At 37.7% G+C, this 22,138-nt stretch overlaps 2 protein-coding genes across 3 annotated transcripts in view; one reads left to right on the top strand and one right to left on the bottom strand.

The window, feature by feature from the left end:
• Window positions 1–22,138, bottom strand: part of LOC141558401 (glutathione S-transferase omega-1-like) — a 180,212-nt gene that overhangs the window by 35,966 nt on the left and 122,108 nt on the right. Inside the window, exon 3 of the mRNA XM_074295520.1 lies at window positions 2,789–2,848. The gene's annotated coding sequence lies outside the window, so the exon portion shown is untranslated. The remainder of the gene's footprint in view (window positions 1–2,788; window positions 2,849–22,138) is intronic.
• Window positions 1–22,138, top strand: part of LOC141558399 (cilia- and flagella-associated protein 43-like) — a 155,419-nt gene that overhangs the window by 13,369 nt on the left and 119,912 nt on the right. For both annotated transcript variants that reach the window (XM_074295515.1, XM_074295514.1), the window contains exons 5-7: window positions 2,502–2,649; window positions 15,385–15,529; window positions 21,305–21,367. In XM_074295515.1, the coding sequence (XP_074151616.1) occupies window positions 2,502–2,649; window positions 15,385–15,529; window positions 21,305–21,367 (356 nt within the window). The remainder of the gene's footprint in view (window positions 1–2,501; window positions 2,650–15,384; window positions 15,530–21,304; window positions 21,368–22,138) is intronic.

Genomic DNA, 22,138 nt, shown 5'->3' with positions numbered 1-22,138 from the left:
ACAGAACAATGTTAATGGCTTTTTGTCTTACTTCTTTTTTTGTTCTACATTACTGTCTTTCCTACAATATCATGAATGCTAACTTCGAAAAGAGATTCATAAGGTCATAGACATTGTGAAAATTAGACAACATCATCAAAGTGAAATTATTTCCCAACAGACAATTTGATTCAAGCCAGGAATTGTGCTGGGTGATTGGGATAAAAAGAAGAAAAAACCAGCATCTACCCTTCCGAGGAGCTTATGTCCTATAGAGATGGGGGAAATTGCTTTGGGTATAATATCATAATTTGCTGTGCATGTAGTTAGATCAAAGAAAAAAAGTAAAAATCAACATAAAGGTAGTAGTAAGATTAAAATTAAGAAGACAGTTCAAATAACAGCAGCAGCTTCAGCATGACCAAGTCAGAATGACCATTAATACATAAAAATAGAAAATGAATAACAATATTTATATTATTTTTCTGCAAAAGATTAATCAATAAATATAATTATCATAAGAAGGCTAAAAGAGCCTCAAAATTGCTATAGTCAAACAAAAACACGTGATCTCCTTGCTAGATATAGAAAGATGGCAATGAAAAACACTACTAGTTTATAAACCAACTTAATTTTAAAAACATGATGCTACCATAATCAGGTTATATGTAATAATGATTTTTAAAAAAGGAAAAAAGAGTGGAACTGAAATTAAATCTATAGAAAGCTAGGCATGAGACTCCAATTAAAATATAACATCTTAAGAGCATTTATAGGCAAAATGATTGGAAGAGAGTAGGTAGAAAATAGAAGAAATTTTTCACTTTTTCTATAATAATCAATTTTTATTAGTCTTGAAAAAGGAAAGAGTATATTTAGATGCTAACATTTTAATCAGTGAAATCTATATAAGAAGCTGAAATGTCAGCCAAGAAAATGAAATTAGGAATAATGGCTAAATCCAACAAATACATTCGTAGAAACTTCATCATGGAAGCAACATAATTTTGGAAGCACCAAGGGCACAGTTTATACGATTCTTTGATATCTCAAGATAGGGAAAATGCCAGTAATAATAATCAAAAAAGGAATCAAAAAAATATGGGTAACTGATATTGATCTTGTATCTATTCCCTAATCTTTATAATCTTCACACATAACAAAGGTAACACCTGACGAATACATGGAGAATAGGCATGTTTTCATGAATGTTTCTCTAAACCAGATTTTTACATGCATTTATCCTAAAATTTAAAGGTTATTAATGTACACTTTGGTTGATAAAAATAATTTTTAAACATTTGCCTCAGAAAAACAAAGTGCAACCTTAGAGTTTCTAGGCTTATATTAAAATAATGCCAAAAGTCTTTGGTAGAGCTCTCTGTTCCAAAACCTCATGGCAATCATAAAAATAAATAAATAAATAAATAAATAAATAAGTGTATTCGTCAAAGGTATTTGTCAGTATTGAGGGGATTATGAAAATTCAATAAGTATAAAAATTTTTCAGCAGGAGATATGTTTCCCTGGAGAAATTTATCATATACAATGTAAAAATAAGCAGAATTCTCTGATTTCATAAACCCATTTTTTCTCTTTACATGGTTTTGCGCAATACTAGCAAAATTTGGTTTCTAAATAATGTCTAAATATTTTTGGGATTTTATATCAGTGTGAAGAGAAACAAGATAAGTTTGACTGGTCTGCAGAGTGCAGGAGCCTGGGAAAGGCAGGGCTTGAGATAAAAAAAGGCAACAGAAATGTCAGTCAGACCTGCATCTTAGGAAGTATAGAAAAGATTGATTGGAGGAAGGAGGGAAATTAAGTAGGAGGCTGTTGCAAGTCCAGGTAATAGTGGATGAGGACCTAAACTTGGGTAATTTTTATCTGAGTGGAGTGAAGAGGACAGATGGAGAGAAGCTGCAGAGATAAAAGTGACTAGGTTTGCAAAATGCTTTGATTATTTGGGTGAATGAATATGAGGAATAATATAGGAGATTGTGATCCTAAGTGACTAGGTGGTGAAAGATGAACACTGGTACCACTGAAGGAAAGATAACTGCAAGAAAATTATTAAAAGCAGATAAAAATCCATCTATATTTTTGTCAGTTGAAGAGGTCCCTTAATCAATAGGTGAGTGCTACAGGGCTTGCTCTTTGAAAGGGCCTGGAAAGTTTATGTTGATCTGGGAAACAACCTGTAGCGCCATTATATATTAGGTTTTGCCTTGGAACAGAAAGGGGAAAATTGGTAATTTGTACAAATGTAAAATCAGGGAGAAGAGGGTGTATCAGGGATTAATGAAGCCATGCCAAAACCCCTCTGAGATTGTGCCACAGACTCTCAAAGGACTGGAACCCCTATTTTGTATGATTTAGGTAGCCTATTTCATTGTAATGCAAAGTTTTACAATTTATATAGAAATAACCAAGGAATTTTTTTTTAAATCTCCTTTTTATGAGAAATATTTTTCTATTAATGATATTTCTGATTACTTTAACATTTCTTTCTGTTTCTTTAGGCCAATAAATCTTCCTACAGAAGATGGGACTTTTACAAAAGAATATGTAGGACTGTTCTCTCAAGGGCTCAAAGATCCTTCCTATGGACCCTTATTGCCATCTTCTGCTGTTGCTGGGTTAGTTGGTACAGAAGCAGAAACTTTCAAGGTAATTGCCAACACACTCTTTTCTCAATAATCCAATCCACATATTTTATTAAAGGGGCACTTGAACTAAAACTGGGAAGCTGGATTATAAGAAAAGAGTCATATACAGGTCATTAGACACAGAATATACCTTTACTCACTTTAGCTGTAGATGCAATTCAATTCAATTCAGCATATATTGTGAAGTCTCTCTTTTCTGTCTGTAAAGCACGAGGCAAGGAACAAGAGGAAAATTAGCTATGATATCATTGAGGTAAAATATCTAACCAGTTCTTTATTCTTTTTCTCAGATCATTCTATAAAATGGGAATAATAACCACTTACCTTAAGGATCTGTTATGGTATAGTGGACAACAAAATTCTTTGAAAACCACAAGTCACAATATAAATGTCTATCATTATTTGTTATATACTAGTTTGGGATATAGGAGTATATTCTATGGCTTAAGAATAAGAAAGAACAGATCTCTTCTTTAGTTGTTGTTTCATTGAGAGTATCATTCATTGGGCATGAAAGTTTGTTTAAAAAAAAACCTTCACCTAAATATATTATTATAATATTGGGCTTATTTTAATAACTAGTTCAACATATTTTAAATATTTATCTTTTGGGAATGGAGGCTTAATTGCTATATAAATACTACTTAGATCTTCTATATATTACACCTAGGTCTGCTATACATAAATACTCTTAGGTATTCAAAAATAACCATTTTTGGGGGTCTTCATTTAGGATGTTGATTTTTTTCTGGGTTTTTAGCCCATGCTTCTTAATTGTGTATATTGTTATTCTTAATTGTCTTTATTATTATTTGCCTCAGTTTCTTATCTATAAATGGAAACACATTGGAGAAGGAAATGGCAAACCATGCCAGTATCTTTTCCAAGAAAACCCCATGGACCATGAGTTCATATAGGGTCTGATCATGACTGAATGAGTAAATAACAATAACAGTAATCAGTAGTGACTTAAGAGCATTTCTTCATTTGACTACAGATAACTGATTTCTTTTGAAAACTGATTCTTCGTGGCCTTTGACTAATTGGTGCTTAATTTTATAAATTTGACTTTATCATACAAACTTAAATTTTCCTTCCCCAATTTCCTGCTTTCTTTCTAATCTTGGTTTCATTGGTTTTGTTTGTGCAAAATTTTAAAAAATTTAATGTAATCAAGATTATCCATTTTATCTCCTGTGATTCTAGCTCTTATTTGGTTACAAATTCTCCCTTTATTCATAGATCTGACAAGTAATTTCCATGCTCCTCTAATTTTCTTTTGATATTACCCTTTATATCTAAATCATATATCCATTTTGATCTAAAGTTGGTATATAGTGTGAGATATTAGACGATACTTAGTTTCTGCCAAACTGCTTTCCAGTTTTCCCTACAGTTTTTGTCAGTAATTAGCCCAAAGTTTGGATTTTGAGTTTATCAAACTCTAGATTACTATAGTCACTTACTATTGTATTGGACCTAATCTACTCCACTGATACTCCATTCTATTTTTTAGCCAGTACCAGATTGTTTTGATGATTACTTGTTAGGTTCTTAAGTTAATGAGATAATGAGATATTAAGTTCTTACTAAGTGCTAAGTCAGTACTTAACAATTCTCTAGTTCCGGCCTTTAAGGGGAGTTTTACCCCTTTGAACTTCTGGGGAAGAGCTTGCATGTTTAAGAGGAGCAAGTTCATTGGTTGAAGTAATTTTCCCAGAAGCCCCTGAGTTATTCCATGCCCATTCTCTGGGAGGATAAAAGAAGCAACATTGAGCAAGGGAGAGGAGTCTACTCTAGGTCAGAGTTGGCGGCTCTCTACAGGAAGAAGAATCTGGCTGAGAGATTGAGTTGAGACAGCAGATCTCCTCCCAGAGAGCGATCGGCAGTTTCTGGAGACAATAGAACATTACAATTACTGTTTTGAAATATTGTTTCAAATATGGTACCTTCTTTCATATTTTGTGTATAACCATATTATATTATTGTATTTTGTGTTTGCTTTTATGTAGTCCCTGGATTTGTCTTGCTAGGTAGGTTTCCAACTCTTTTATATTGTCTATGATTCTTTTACATGGAATTTATTTTCTAACTCTTTCAGCTTAGTTTTGTTGATAATGTTTAGAAGTACTGATCATTTATGTGAGTTTATTTTGTATCCTATGACTTTTGTAAAGTTGTACATTTTTTTCAACTAGATTTTTAGTTGATTCAGTATACCAAGATATTCTGCAAAAACTGATAGTTTTGTGTCTTTATTGCCTATTTTAATTACTTCAATTTATTGTCTTATTGCTGTAGCTAAAACTTCTATTACAATACTGAATAATCCTTGTTTTACCCTGTTGGAGAGGCTTCTGGTTTATCCCCATTGCAGATAATGATTGCTATTTGTTTTAGATAGACACTACTTATCATTTTAAGAAACTCTACATTTATTCCTATGATGTCTAGTGTTTTCTAATAGGAATGAGTATTGCATTTTGTCAAAATCTTTTGTTTTTGGATCCAGATTATCACATGATTGTTGTTGGTTTTACTATTGATAGAGTTAATTATGCTTCTAGTTTTCCTAATATTTTACTAGTCCTGATTCATAGTACATGATTTTTGTGGTATATTGCTCTAATATCCTTGAGAGTATTTCATTTAAAATTTTTGCTTCAATATTCATTAGGGAAATTGGTCTATAGTTTTCTTTTTGTTCTTCGTAGTTTAGGTATCAAAACCATGTTTATTTAATAGAAGGAATTTGATAAGACTCCTTATTTAACTAGTTTTCTTTCTCAAAGTTTATATAGTATTGGAATTAGTTGTTCCTTAAATGTTTAGTAAAATTCACTTGTAAATCCATCTGGTCATGGGGATTTTTTCTTGGGGACCTCATTGATGGCTTATTCAATTTATTTATTTATTTTTTGCTAAGGCAATTGGGGTTAAGTGACTTGCCCAGGGTCACACAGCTAGGAAGTGTAAAGTGTCTGAGATCAAATTTGAACTCAGGTTCTCCTGACTTCAGGGTTAGTGCTCTATCTACTGTGCTACCTAGCTGTCCCCAATTTATTTTTCTGAGAAAAAGTATTTCAAGTACTATTTAAGTATTCTGTTTCCTTTTCTGTTTTGGGCAATTTACATTTTTCTAAATAATCATTAATTTTACTTAGATTGTCAGATTAGCATAGAATTGGCATTATATTTCCTAATAATTGGTTTAATTTCATCTTCATTGACGGTGCCATCACTTTTTATTTTGGGTACTGGTAGTTAGGTTTTGTTTTTTTTTTCTTTTTTAAGAAAACAAATTAACTAATAGTGATAAGTTCTAGATTTAGGGAACCAAAATGAGATTAGGGTTTCTGGTGGTTAGGGAGTTAAATTATAAGGTTTGTGGCAGGTTTGGGGTTCAGGGAACCAAATGGAGAGGTTTGGCTCCCCTGCATCTCTTTGGGATTTGGCACAAGGGTAGGGAGTTTTGGGGACTCCCTTCTGGCGGTGCAGAGGTTCTCTGTAAAGGAATTTACAGACCCCAAACCCTAGATTGTTAAGAGAGGTTTGTTTTGGGGATTGGAAGTAAGGTTAGAAATCCTGACAGAGAGGCATGAAGTCTGGTTAGGGAAATAGGTGAGGGTAAAGAGAGGGTGGCACTGGAAAAGAATATTCCAGTGGGCAGAGGCTCCTTGGCATCCCAAGCATGGCATGTTTGGAACCTCTGCAAAGAGAGGGTTTTAGATTGGCTCTTTTATAACAGGAGCTTTAGCTATAAATTGAAGGGAACTAGTGGGTGGAGTTCTACAATCTGGGATTCAGAATTTGAATTGAATTCAATGAGTTTCTTCAATTCTATAGGATTGGAATTCCTTTGCTAGATAACACAATGGAACTGTCTTGTTTGCTTTAACCTCTGGCGGTGTCCCTCACTGAGGCAGAGTTGAAAGAGTTTTTCTCCTTCAAGGATTTTCAGAGTTCAGGATCCCTTCTTCATTCCCCCCTCAAGCAGTCACCTCCAAATGCAGTTGGAGTAAAGGAGCAAAGATCTCTTCTTCATGTAACTGCTTCGAGTTGGCAAGGGTCATAGAGATTTTGGGGGGAGGGAGTTCATGCCAGGAGGTGAGGTGTGATATGTGGGGTCTGAAAACGGCAGCAAGCCATCTAAGGGGTGTTTGTCCCACTCAGTCGTCCCATGTTCTCCTGGCTAGAGGGCAGTTGAAAATCCAAAGTTTGAAGCCTAGAGAAAGCAGATCTCAGGAGCAGATTAAATATGGGGTGTCCTCCAGTGTGGAAATGAGGACATTTAGGAATGGCGCCATTTTGCAGGAAATGTGTCAGGTCCCTTCTGTGGGGTGCCTTTAAGAATGCTGATGGCCCATCTAATACTACCAAATGCCAAAGAAAAGTAGGAGAAAATGCTAGGAACAAAAAGTTCTTTGTCTGTAGTAAAGGTGTTAAGTAGCCTACAGTTTAACCCTTTCACTCCAATTTCTAGGAAAGCTAATTTCTCCTGGGGTGGGGTCAGGATGGCAGTGTTTACTCAGGCCTTGATACCTATTAGGTTTAATAAGCCACTGATGTCCATAGGCTTAAAAAAAAAAAAAAAAAAAAAAAAAAAGGTTTTGAATCCCTGGGGTTAACGGCTATCCCAGGATTAATTTTTAAAGAGAGAGTTGGTTCCTCAATCTCACCATAACATCACCAAAATGGTTTAGGCAAAGATCCTGAGCCTTTCCCCTCTACTATCCCCACTCTTTATTGGGGAGGGGTGAAAGGGCCCAGAGGGAGTGCAAAGTAGCAGCGCTACTTACCCAGCTTACCAACCTGAGGTGTTCGGGCTGTCCTGGTGGATAAAAGGGGAAACAGGGTCAAACCCCAAATTCCTACCAGAGAGCAGGATGCTGGGGGGGAGGGGCGGTCCAAACCCTTTGGTGTTCGCTGTTGTGATGGAAAGGCAGTTCTTGAACTCAGGACAGGGACTGGGGTTTCCTTGGAAAGTTTCCATGGCACCTACAGCATGAACTTTTGGGGTTTCCGGCCTAAGTCTGGGAGGGATTTGCAGTAAAAATTGGTTTTCTCTCACCAGACCTGAATCCTAGGCTTTTCAGCTTTTCCAAGATTCTGCTTTTAAAGCCCTGTCCTCAGGCAGGAACTCTGAGACACCAGAGGAAGTGTCTCTTTTACATTCCCTCCCCCCCAAGCCAAGGAAACACAGGGCCGTTCTGGGGATCCCTCTCGGGGTCCAAGGCCAGCACTCTCTTTGATCTGTCTTGGGGAGATAACTGAAGAAACTTAAGAGAAACCATGCTTGAGTCCTCTCACTCCACTGTTACATACACTGGGGTCTTTAATGGCCAGGCTGAAGCCATAAGGAGAAAGGTCACTGAACTGGGGTGAGCTTGGAGATATGTCTCTACCCAGGACAGAGATGGAGCAGTCTTCTTCAGGTCTTGCTCTCCCAGCAAGATTCTGGGGCTTGGTCAGCTCCCCCTCCCTAAAGTTCCAGAGTGGAATAGACAGAGGAGCCCCCACTATTCTGGAAGTGCTGGGTAAGACTGCATTTCTTTCTCCCTCACTCTTGCTCGGTACCCCTGTGTAAAGGACTACAACTGAGCAGATGAAAGGTTACCTAGCACTTGAGGCTAATTACCAATTGGACAATTCTCTATTAACATGTTTGGAGGATGACCCTCCCCAACTATTCCGTGCTGGCTCAATCGGTGGGTGTGGATAAAGAAGGGGAAATGAGATCAGTGGGTGGAGTAGGAGGAGGAGTCATTCTTTGGCAGTAGAGGGAGAGAGGGGAAGGAGGTGTGGAGATTACTAGATCTAATCCCCTGAGAGTGATCCCAAAAGAACAAGAATAAAGACTTTTGCTTATCCTGACTCCGGATGATTCTAAGATATCCAGGGTCACAACACCCCTGGTCTTTCCTCCCCCTCCCCCATACAGTGGGGATCGTAGAGGAATCAAGACCTGGTTCAGACTTTTCCCATATGGCTTGGACCTGCCATTTAAATGCTCCTATCCTGTCTCCTTATTGGGGTATTATACAGTGGGGAGATTGGGGACTCAATCTTACCTTCTCAAATCTTCCAGAAAAGTTTTCCACCAACTTTTAAATGAACAGAAGTTTACCATCAATCTGGACAAGTGGGCCACGCCCTCCTAGATCCTTTGCCTGGCTCTTAAAGGAGCTCCAGAGCTTCCATCCTTTCAGGAAGCGTGATTGTCCCCATACGGGGCTTGATCCCTGATTTGGTCATCTTGCCTTAGAGCAGTGCCTTCCATCACAGCCTTTTCTCATGTTTACAAAGATAGGGGATTCCATATTATTGTTCGATAAGAAATGACCAGCAGGATGGATACAGAGAGGATTGGAGAGACTTATATGAACTGATGCTAAGTGAAATGAGCAGAACCAGAAGATCATTATACACTTCAACAACAATACTGTATGAGGATCAATTCTAATGGAAGTGGATATCTTCAACAAAAGAAGATCTAATTCACATCCAATTGATCAATGATGGACAGAATCAGGTATACCCAGAGAAGGAATACTGGGAAATGAGTGTAAACTGTTATTTTTACCTTCTGAATCCAATTTTCCCTGTGCAACAAGAGTACTGTTTGGTTCTGCACACATGTATCTAGGATATACTATAGCATATTTAACATGTATGGGATTGCCTGCCATTTAGGAGAGGGGGTGGAGGGAGGGAAGGGAAAATTCAGAACAGAAGTGAGTGCAAGGGATAATGTTGTAAAAATTATCCATGTATATGTACTGTCAATAAAAAGTTGTAAGGAAAAAAAAAAAAAAAAGACAGGGGATTCCAAACTGCTCTTGGTTTGTTTTTTTTCCCTAACTTCAGAGCACTTTGCTTAAATCTTCCTTTGCTCCTTGTGGAGAGATGAATGGCCTAGCTGTGGAAAACAGGCTATGATTCTCTCTCTCTCTCTCTCTCTCTCTCTCTCTCTCTCTCTCTCTCTCTCTCTCTCTCTCTCTTTCTCTCTTCTACCCAACTTTATAGGTGAAAACTTTTCGATCCTAACTACTAACTTTCTCCAAGAACTTTTGCTCTTAGCATACTCTGTCCTATTTTTTTTCTGGATTGACATTCTATGCCCCTGCCAACAATTAAATATTTCTTTTCTAAGCTCCATCCCCTGGCCAGGTTGCAGCTTCAAAACTGACCTCTGGAATGATGGTTGGGGAATAAAATTCCAAAAAAATTTAATTAAATTGTTAAGAGAGTGAAGATAGCTTCTTTCTTTCTTTTCTCTTCTTATTCCCTGACTGCAGCAGGAAATGAGGAGTTAGAGGGACTGAAACTATTTGAAAACTCCTTACCTATTTTTAATTTGAACACCTTTAAAGGAGAGAGGCCTTTCCTGTTGCCTTTTCTCTAGCTTGCAGAATTCCCTTGTGGGGATTCCTGTGGTGTCTCTCTCTAGACTTATTCTCTGTTCTATACCTGGTCCCTGACAAATTTTCCCTTACTCTGTTGTGCCACAGGTCTGCCTCAGTTTTTCTGACATCACAGCTCAAGGAGCATTTTGTTGCTCTCCTTCTGTACATAAGGATGAGAGGCTACAGAATCTGGACACTGTCTAGAGTCAGGCGAAGAGCTATTGAATACAGGATACTAATGCTTTTTTTCCTTAGAAGTCAAGGATTTCAGTCTTTCTAGTAATGGCTGATTTCCCATTTGATGTTTGTTGGGGTGGGTTTTTTTTTTTTCCATAAGATACCACCTAACCCTTTCTATAACAGGGAGGGACCATCCCAGGGCATGGTTAACTCTGTCTGGAGCTTCTATGCTCAAGCAGAGTTTTCTGCAGTAGTATATTTATTTTGTTTTATTTTTTCATTAAAAACCATTTCCAAGTTTTATTCAATTGGTTTTTATAATTTCAATTTTATTCCTGAATTTCCATTTTGGTGTTTGTTGGGGAACTTGAATGTCTTCCTTTTCTAATTTTTTAAATGCATGCCCAATTAATTCATCTTCTCTTTATCTTTTTACTGACATGAGCATTTAGAGATAAAATTTTCCCCTTCTGTTGTGGCTGTATCTCACAAATTTTGGCATATTGTCTCACTTGTCATCTTTTGGATTAGATTATCAAGTGAATATAATTTTTTATTGCAGCATGGCCTTAAAGAGATGTATTTATGCATTTTTGCAAGGTTTTCATTCTTTCATACATTGTCAATTTTTTGGAAGGTGCTATGTACAGCTGAGAAAAAAAGATATATCCCTTTTTATTTGAAATCAATTTTCTCCAAAAGTTCATGATATAATTTTCTAAAAATTCTCTTCATCTCCTTAATGTCTTTCTTATTTATTAATTTCTGATTAGATTTAGCTAGTTTTGAGAGAGGAAATTTGTGAGAGAGAATTCCTTTATTAGTATAATTTGGCTTAATTTCCTCCTATAACTCACTTAACTTTTTCCTTAAGAATTTGGATGCCAATTGATGTATATGTGGTTAGTATTGATTATTTACTGTCTGTGGCAGCTTTTTAGCAAAATGTAGTTTCTCCGCTTGTTTTTTTTAGTTAAACCTATTTTTGTTTTTACTTTGTCTGAGATCATGATTGCTCCATCTGCCTTTTTTTCTACCTCACCCAAAGTAAATAGAGCTTCCCTGTCACCATACTAGTTTTAAGTTATTTTTGTTTACTCATTTTTTCCAGCATATTTCTTGACTTTGAACTTTGTGTTGGAGTTGGGCTCTGCTCAATTGGTGTGGGGTTCTTACTAAGTATATGTAACATGCTGTTGTCTCCAGAAGCTGCCGATCGCTCTCTGGGAGATCTGCTGTGTCAACTCAAATCTCTTGGACAGATTCTTCTTCCTGCAGAGAGCAGCCTCAAGTCTGGTCCAGAAACAACTCCCTTTTTCCTCCCAGAGCTGCCCTCTTTATCCTCCCAGAGAATGGGCATGGGATAATGCAAGGGCTTCTGGGAAGAATTACTTCAACCAATGAACTTACTCCTCCTAAGCATGCAAGCTCTTCCCCAGGAAAGGCCGGAACTAGAGAATTGTCAAGTACCGACTTAGCACTTAGTAAGAACCTAACATCTAAAGAAAGGGGGAGATGTTAGGTTCTTACTAAGTGCTAATGAGATAATGAGATATTAGGTTTTTAGGAGGAGCAAGTTCATTGGTTGAAGTACTTCTTCCCAGAAGCCCTTGCATTATCCCACACCCATTCTCTGGGAGGATAAAGAGGGCAGCTCTGGAGGAAAAAGTAAGTCTTTGCTCTAGACCAGGCTTGAGGCGGCTCTCTGCAGGAAGGGAAATCACTTCTCTGGAGGAGAGTTAATGGCAACTGTCTGGAGACAACGGTTCTCTACAAGAAGAAGAATCTGGCCGAGAGATTTGAGTTGACACAGCAGATCTCCTCCCAGAGAGCAGCTTCTGGAGACAACAGCACGTTACAGAGGGCTGTTTTTCACACTGCAATTTTCAAAGTTATTTCTGGGGTTCTGTAAGTTTTGGGGACTTCTAATGTGATGTGATCTGGGAAAAAGTGTGGTCACTATGCACCTGACTTGAGATCTGCTCTTTCTTTACCCAGGAAATGCTCCTATTCCCCTTCCTGTTGCAAAAATTTAGCGCTCCCTCTGGCCCTGAAATTGCCTATGGGCAATGGAATTGCCAAATAGCACCTGGTCTTACAGTGCAGGGACCCCTGTAATCTTTCTGACCGGTCGTCCCATCCCCTTTATATCTCTGGATAGACAATGCCTTAAACTGCTGCTGACACTTTCACAGATTCCTCAAAGGTCCAAGTTTGTTGTTTCTGCAGTCTGTGCCGCATCCCAGTATCATAGACCTCTCCTTCCAATCACCCTATATGGCTATGGCTTCAGAATTTGACTTTATATATTATTTTAAAGTTGTTTGTAGGAGAATATTGGGACAATTTTGCTGAGTTGCTGCCTCTATTCCAGCATTTTTACAGGTCACCACACATTCCTTTTTTAATTTTACCTTCCTTCTCTCCATTAACTCACCCTCCAATTTCATGCTTTAATACTATAAATTATATTGTATAATCTATAAGGTGTTATGGATTTTAGTTCACTGTTTGGCTCCACTCTTCTTTCATTTTTCTTAGTTATTAAAACCCCATTTATGTCTTTATTACCTAGTATACTTTTTATAAATCCCTTGATATTTCTTTAATTCTATAGGTCAGTCTTTTTTTACTTTAAAAAAAAAAACCCTATAGATAAAGAGTAATTGATTTCATTACATATTCTTATCATTCTGACCTCAATCTCTCTGCCTCTTGGTTTTTTTCCAGGCCATCACCCCTGAACTTTTTTATATTTTCCTCCTTTCCTTATCCTGATACCCGAGTGAGCCATTTCTTCATTATTCTCTTGAGTCTCTTGCTCCTTTACCTTATCTTCAACAATTCCTTGACAAGCTCCAATCTTGAATTACTCCCACCATCCAGTGACTTCATTTGTATTCATGTACTATTCAATAAAGCTAAAAAAAAATCCATCAAACCATGCTGACTGGATCCACTATAAATTTGTTACATAATCTACCACACCGTCATTGCCCAAGGCAATCCTTTTACACCTCCCCTCCACTTTCTCACTTACCACAGCAGCTTTTCCAAACATTTTTATTCTTCCTCAAGCTTCCACTAGTACCCTACCTCTATCCACTTTTTAATTTGAGAAGCTTGCTTTTATTTCACTGAAAAAATTGAGATCATTTGCCTCTAAGAGCTCCTTCTTCACCCCTTCTCAACTTACATCTCTCTGGTGTTTTTCCCCCCACTATCATCATCTTTCACGCTATTTCCCATGAAGTGGTTGTTTTATTCTATATGAAGACAAACCCGTCTATGTGTATCCTTAACCCCACACCATCCTGTCTTCTGCAGTAGATTGCCTATCATTTGCTTCCTTTTCATGGCTAAAGAAAATTATCCATAATTTGTCTCTCCCATTCTCTTAAATTCTCTCAAATATGACTTCTGATCTCATCATTCAATTGAAACTATGCTCCCTAATGGAACTCTTAATTACCAAATCTAATAGCCTTTTCTAAATCCTCACTCTTTTTGTCTTTTCTTTAGTCTTTGACATTGTCAACTATCCCCTTCTTCTTGATATACTCTTTTCTTCTAGTATTTGTGACAGTGCTCTGTCTAGGTTCTCCTGCTACCCATCTGATTACTCCTTCTTTGTCCTAGGCCCTTTCTTTTTCTTCCTATATACATTCTTGCTTTGTGATCTCATTAGCTCCAAAGGATTCAGTTATTATCTCTACAAAAATGATTCTCTTATATAATTAACCCAGCCCTAGCCTCTCTCCTGACTTCCTTAAATCACCAAATGCAATTTGGAAATCTAAAATTGAATATTTCATAGATATTTGAAACCCAATTTGTCCAAAACTTAGTATCTTTCCTCCAATTTCTCCCCTCTTCCTAACCCTATTACTATAAAATTCTCTGACATCCTCCCTGTCACTCAAGTTTACAATATAGATGTCTTCTTCAATTCCACTTCATGCCCAACTTTGAATATCTAACCCATTGCCAAGTCTTGATTCTACTTTTGCAACATCTTTTGGGGATTCCCTAAAATTAGTTTTTTAGAATGTCAGAGAGGACTTTTTGGCTTTCAACCTGATTTTATACTCAAAAATTAAAATTTAATAAAGGGAAATGATTTATTCAAGTTCATACCTCTAGCTAGTACCAGAGGCAGAACTAGAATTTATATCTCCTAATTTAGAGGACAATAATGTGCTTTCCATTATATTATGTTTCCCATGATCTTTCTGTAACAGAGGAAGGGAGAATGGTTCTCTCCTCTGCAATACTATAGGAAATATATGTCATAATGATAACAGTTCAGATATCTGAGTTTCTCCTCAACCCCCCAAGAGTATAATCATCAGCAGTATACCTGTCCCTTTGAGTACTTTCTGTGAAATAAAAACAAAATTTCAGTAGAGGATCTAAAAGGATTCTATTTCCACAACCCACAGGACTTGTGGCTATACAACATGCAACTAGAGAAACAAGATAGAATTAGATGTTTAACAGTGGTGACCTCAGGCTAAGAATTTTCTTAGATCTGAAGATATATTTAAACCAGAAAGAGTCAACAGGCAAGGGGTTTTGAGAATAATTATAAGTAGATACTTACATTTTTTAGCAGGAGATATTATAAGATGATTAAATGTGGTGCTGGTGACATTGACAAAAGGTTAGGTCCAGTGCAAAAAAAAAAAAAATCTTTCTGTGTGTGTGTGGGGGGGAGATTTTTGAAGTACATTTGAAAACATAAGCATAACTAGGGTGGGGTAACCAGAGTTTTAGGGTATTGAAATTTTGAGGAGCATGGAAAGCCCTACCCTTGCTCATTCTTTTTTCCTTAACCCAAGCAGCATATGCCAGGGGCCAGAGTTGTAGTCTTTTGAGGTAGGAAATGCATTCTCTTTTGCCTGGCCTCAGCCTTGGAGATCATATCTTTACTTTGTGGTGTATTTTCTACCCCAAGGGCTTTATCTCTGGCTCTTGATATATGTTGTCCCCATCTTTTCCAGAAGAAGCAATCTGGTGCATGCTTATTTTCTCAGGCACCTGCTACCAAGGTTGAGTCCTCCCCTCCATTCTAAGAGAAGCTATGTTTGTAAGTCTATAATACACTTAGCAATCTTTACAAAAAAAGGGTTTTTAATGTTTTATTGAAGCCAAAAGATCATTTTCGTCCCTTGCTTCATCCTACTGCACACTGTTGGAATTCAACAAATGAGCTCTACGTTTGCTGTGAAGAAGGTCATATTCTTTTGATTAATGGAGAAAGTCTGCTTGTCACTATCCTGTCACCATCATCAGGTAAGAAATGGCTTTGCTAAACTTTTTTAGGCATACATATTTGAAATCCAATTCTTAATATACCCAAAACTTAGCAGACTGGAATCAGGAACATTAATTAGGAGATCACTGCAATAATTTAGGCAAGGATATAAGGGTCTGAACTTGGATAGTGGTGAGATGAATGGCAAGATTGTGGAAGTAAACTTGAAAAGATTTGGTGACTAACTCGATATCATGGCAGGGGAGAAGAAAGAGTCAAGAGTGACTGAGGTTGAAAACTTGGGTAAACGAAAGAATGGTGTTGATCCCAACAGAAACAAAGAAGTCTGCAAGAGGTATGGTGTGTGGGGAGAGATAATAAATTCTGTGTTAGACATTTTGAATTCAGCATACTCTTGAGGCATCCCGATAGAAACATTCAAAATTCATTTGGTGATGCTAGGAGAAGGGAGTTCAGGAGAAATGCTGAGGCTAAATACATAGATTTGGGAGTCAACTGAATAAAGATAATAACTTGAGCCCATAATCATTGATGAGATCACTAAGAGAGAGAATACACTGAGAAAAATCAAGTTAGCTACGAGAGTATCTTGGGGAATATCTCCATATAGGAAACAGGAAATGGATGGTAAGTTAGCAAAGGAATCTGAGAAATAGCAGGCATGTAAACAGAAAGAAAAGCACTAATGAACAATGTTATTAAAGTCAAGTAAGGAAAATAATCTAAGAGAGGGAGAATGATTGACAGCATCAAAGCTGCATGGAGATCATAGAGCATAAAGACTGAAAAAATCTTTTGAGATTTAGAAATTAAGAGATTCATGCTCTAAAAGATAATGATAAGGTACATTAGATATATGATAGCACATCTTAGTATTTTGTACAGTTATTTTTATGGTATCTTCTCATCAGTTTGAACTCCTAGAGAAAAGGTTCTTTCTTATGCCTTTCTTTATATCTCTAACACTTAACACAGTTCCTGACACATATTAGATCCTTAATGAATGCTTATTGATTCTTACCTGACTGACTAGTCATAAATTGTGAATAATAAATGCTTAAAAAGACAGCTTTAAGAAAGTGAAATGGATTGGTTATGTAGCAAGAATTCAAGTCTTATTTTGGAGTCCATGAAATACAAAAGAAGATTACCAGTGATTTGGGTAAATTCTCAGTGGAAGACTGATGGAAAGACAAACAATAATTATGTAAGACCAAAAGGCAAGACTAGATTGACATATGAACTGGTTGGGGTTTAATGATATCAGCGAGCCTCTTATTACATCCATCTGTAAGGGGCCTTTAAATGGGTGCCACAGCGCATCGGGAGATTGAGGCCCGGAAGTAATTTCTGTGGATGGCGGGATCCTGGCCATATTGAGATAGCTTCGTAATGGGTGACTCTCTCGCTGATTGGCTGTGTGTGTGACCTCACAGGCCCTATGTAAGCCCACTGCAGGCAGCAGTTGTTCTCTTTAACCTGGCGTTTTTCACCCTGGTTCCCCAGCCTGGGTGGCCAAGCCAAGATGGGTAGCCAAAAGAGGTAAGGGTTTTGGTAGTGAACACATGGGTCTTCTGACCAGGTGTTCACTCGGGAACCAACAAGTCAGGGCATCAGTCAGGGCATTATGTGAGTAGGTATAATAAAGGCTTTTAAGATTACACGTGGTTGTTCTTGAGTGCGCTACCGGTTATTAAGCTATAGATTCAAGAGATTGTGGCCAGAGACTTTAGAAGGCCTCAGAGGAGGCGAGCCGGGTAGAGCTCACACTGCAAAGGACAGTGGTCAAAGGTACTCTGGGTCTAGGACAGACTAGTAATTGTAACTGCCAGGAGAGCACGTTACATCCATCTATGTTAAATTATATAAATAGACCCAAAAATATTACATAGGAGGGTACTTGAGCATTTATTTGAAGGCCAATGGGGTCATGTCATGGGCCAGAACATGAAACAGTACTCAGTAGAATTGATAGAGACAATGGTTGTCTAATTTAGCATGGTTCAGTATGATTGATTTAATCCTACAACAAATAATGGTTTCCTAGTGACATAATGATTGGTTTATACTCAGTGTAGAGTATATAAGCTAGGAGCCTCAGCCAGGATTCAATTCAGAGAGACTCAGAAGCCAAAGAAGACAGGTGGGAGCTCAAGCTCTCGGAACCAAGAAGAGAAATAGGCTTCTAAGAAAGCTGCCCAGCCCCAGGAAAGGAGACAAGATCTGGAAAGAGACAATAAAGGATTTGGACTTTAACCCCTGGCTACTCTTCTGGTGATTACTGAACTGAAATGAAGGCTGCTCCCAGAAACCCCAAGAAAACCAAACCAAAAAGAACATTACAAGGTCAAAAGCATTTTGTACAAGTAGTACAAACTACACAAGAAGCATTTGTAACCTGAATCATTGATTATTACCTGGTTCTCTGAGCTGGCCAGTTCTGACAGAAGTAACTAGATGGAACTCTTCCTACTGGTCCTTGCACTCAATCTGAGTAGTTTCTCAGAACTCACTCTCTGACATTTCTCTCAATCTTCCCAACCCAATCTTCCAGCCTACCTTCCCAGAGACTATATATCAATGTTCATCTTGCAGAGTTTCAAGGTTGCTTATCATTAGCTTTATAGCATGCACACCCTGGTTGGTTGGTTGGTTACAGCGTGGGAGCCTCAGTGCTGTTGGTGTTTGACCGAGCTGTAAGCGCCCCACAACGCCTACTTCAGCCACCCTCGTGGCCATTGGACAAACCCCATTGCTTGGGGTTGAAGCCTCTCAGCTATTCAGACTGTGTTAGTCCATCTGACAAGATGGTTTGTCAGCTGTGGCCATTGGCTGTGCTACAGATTCTTGATGCTGCAAGTAAGAGTTGAATGACATCCGGACAAACACCATGAAATAAGTTTGGCAAGCCCTCAAATCAGAGGTACTAGTCTTCCCTGAGCACTCCATACATCCCAGAGTAACTGCAATGAAATAATTCTCATTCTGGAAGAAGAAAGTTATTAGGCAGGTCCCAAAGCTTTTTTCTTAATTCATATTCTATCAGTTCCTAAATATATAAACATTTACATTTTTAAAGTTAGGAAGTTGAGACTCATGAAGATTAAGTGAGTAGGTCAAGGTTACACAGGTTATACATGTCAGAGGCAGGAGTGTTCGTTATGTTTGTAAACTCCAGTTTTGTACCAAACTAAATGGTTGCAGTTATTAAATTCTGCCAGTGTGTCAGTGTCTGCCATGATGGTATTCTGGCTTGGGGTGGTGCTGAGTCTGTGATAAAATATGAAGTTATTGTCCCTGCAAGACAATAAGGCATTGGAAGAAATATCAGCATCCATGAGAGTTTTCCTACAAGAAAAATTGGCAGCGGTTCACACCTAACTTATTCTCATATTTAGATCAATATCTCTGATCTATAACCATTAAATCCTGAGTGACTTCTTGAAGGACTTTTTAAAAATCCATAGTTGGGCTGTCATGACATATATGGAGCACCTTCCAACAACATTCTTCTGAGAGAACGATTGTATATGCAGGCACCCAATGGAAACTTATTTCTTCATCAGGAAAGGGGATTGTATTTATTTGAAAGATAGTGTTTCCTTTGGGATGTGTTTCAAACTTGCTGTTGATCAAATTTAGGAAGTACAAATGTCATTGGATGGTTGAGAAGTTTGATGAGGGTAGGAGCCATCATAGTGGCTGGAGGAAAATCTACAATTCTGTTTTTTTTTTTTTTTGGATGCCCTAGTGAATACTACATCCTGAAAATCAGTGGTTATGAATCACCTTGACTTGGTATGTTTGAATCTAGTTTGGGACAGAAATCTGAAAGACTTAGTGAGTTCACAAATACTTCTCAGTTTCTCAGATGGTTTTGTCCAGCAGGTTATCCTGTTGCTGGCTGAGAAGGGGGGCAGCTAGAAGGATAATAATGCTGTGGAACTCAGGGATTGCACGATGGACAGAGAAGTATTTTTGCTTAGAGCTGTGAAGATGCAAAAGCATGTTTCAGATATCCAGTTTTTGTTAGAGAAGTTCATCCTTCATTTTCTTTCTCTCTCTCTCTCTCTCTCTCTCTCTCTCTCTCTCTCTCTCTCTCTCTCTCTCTCTCTCTCTCTCTCTCTCTCTCTCTCTCTCTCTCTCTCTCTCTTTTTTTTTCTGAGGCAATTGGGGTTAAGTGACTTGCCCAGAGTCACTCAGCTAGGAAGTGTTAAGTGTCTGAGACCAGATTTGGACTCAGATCCTCCTGACTTCAGGGCCAGTGCTCTACCTACTGTGCCACCTAGCTGCCCCAATGCTTCATTTTTGAAGAGAAACAATGACATCATGGGTGATGATTTAACTTGCCTATGAATTTGATTTAGGTGAGATAGTCAAGATGACTGGCACCTGGGATGCAGTGGATGACCTTGGTGTCCATGTTTGACTAAGCTCCAAGTACTACACAGCATGTACTTTAACCCCCTTCATAGCCATTAGAACAAATTGTTTTCATCCACCTCTTTTGCTAGGAGAAGTCTTCACAAGCTTTGGGATAGACATCTCCCTAATTCACCAATGAGTTTGAGACCTGTTGGTTACTCCCATGCCATTCCCAATCATCCTGATGACAGAGAGAGAGAGTGAAGTCATGACTTTTTGCCACTCTGTCTCACTTAAGTCCCAATCACAGGCTCATTAGAACATCATTCTTATTGTCTTTGGTCCTTTTCTAAAACAAAGGACAACTCTAACAACTTCTGAATGAAGGGATTTTCCAGCATAGCAGAGATGGAGCTCATAGCACAGCTGTAGTATATTAAACAAGAAGGGGAAAGGAATAGAGCATGACTATCCTTATCTTCATTACCCATACTGGTAAACATCCTATGTACTCTGTGTATCTATGAGCATCTTTGTACTCAGTTTAGTTGACTTTAAAAAAAAAAATCTAGTTTTTTATTTCTTGATAGAGTTGTCCCTGATTCTGTTTGTTTTCTCAGGGCAGGCTACCTGTCTACACTCAGAGCTCATTTTAACTATTAATCTCTTTTCTCCTATACCAACTACCTCCCACTAGGCCCTCATACTTGTTTCTTACCTCCTTGACCTTGAGCAGCATCTGTGCTCCTCAAACAGTAGTGACATTATCTTGGCTAGTTACAGATGAGAAAGGAGGCTTTAGTGGCTCTTCATAGATCAGTTTACTCAGCTTGCCTGAGGAAAGCGAGTGTTTTATTTCTTTAGTAGTGAGCTCACATGGAATACACTGAATCATATTTCATTTGGGGGCCATATGACATGAGTCAATAGCCTTTGGAATTTCAGTTTCATGAAATCCTCTCTCTGTTTCACTTTGTATGTTGCATTATTATGGCAAACCAACTTGCTCTCCAAATTCTGAGGACTACAATATGTTAGGATTAAGCCATAATGAACATAGTAAATGGTTCTGTGTCATTCAGATTCAAATGATCCTTTCTTGCTAAATGATCCTTTCTTCCCTGACAAGATGAATGAATTTTGTTCAGTAAGAATTTATTAAGTACTTCTTTTGTGCAAGGAAAGAATAAGCTTGGCACAGAGGACAGATCTCATTACCTGGCCAGGAAGATAAGACCTTTGACACATAATGGTTGTCTGATTTTCAGAACATTATTTCCCCACTCAGCATTTCAGTCAACTTTAAAACTATAAGTAGATGCTGGTTAGCAATGAGAGGGAGAAACCATTCTTTTTTCTTTCTTTCTTCCTTTTTTGTATAAAGCATGCTATACATTATCATTTACAATTTTTCATTTTTCCCATAGTATATGAGGATGGCTGTATGTCTCCAGCCATGATGTCTTCTGAAGAGTACTTAAGAAAAGGAGGTATGCATTTTTTTAAACTAAAGCAAATTAATACGAGACAAGTCTACATTTAGAATGACTTTTAATGTTAATTACTAGTTGAGCCCCCTTTAAGAGAAGTGTTTTTTTTTTCCTGAAATGTGGAACAATCTTTTGAGTGGCTCAAAGTTTTCTCTAGAGAAAAGGCCCTGTTCCAATAACAGACTTTTCAGAAATTTTTATTCCCCTTAGTTCTTTGGCTTCTTGATAACCAATGGAAATGTTATCAATAAGGGCAGTTAAATACCGAGCTAAGTTACTAACAAAATTATATAACATTGTTGAAAACATAACTCAAGAATCATCTCTTCTGAAAAAGGATGTCTTCCATGATTTATTTTACCTAATTTCTCCTGATTAATTTCCCCTTTAGTATGTGTACACTTAGTTATATGAATTTAAGACCACAACCCACAGTTATACTTTATATCACTTTGAAGATAACTAAACCAATTGAAGTGCTATTTATTTGAGTGAAAACATTCTTTGTGGTCAAAGCATCTACCTTAACCAAAGCATTTCATAGTCACAGAATTACAGAATTTGCAAGTTGGAAGGGACTTTTTTGGCCAACCTAACGATCAACACCAGAAGCATCAAACATGAAGCCTGTAACACCCCTTGGTGAGACCTGAACCAGATTAAAATGAAATAGGGAAATACCTAATAAAATAAATACACACCAAAACATAGATAATGCTAATGCATGATTTTCTAAGTCAATATGCAGTTTGTAGGCATCCTGAAATATGA

The sequence above is a fragment of the Sminthopsis crassicaudata genome, chromosome 2, assembly GCF_048593235.1.
Source record: "Sminthopsis crassicaudata isolate SCR6 chromosome 2, ASM4859323v1, whole genome shotgun sequence".
NCBI classification, from domain to species: Eukaryota; Metazoa; Chordata; class Mammalia; order Dasyuromorphia; family Dasyuridae; genus Sminthopsis; species Sminthopsis crassicaudata.
This window is presented reverse-complemented; position numbering and strand designations above follow the sequence as displayed.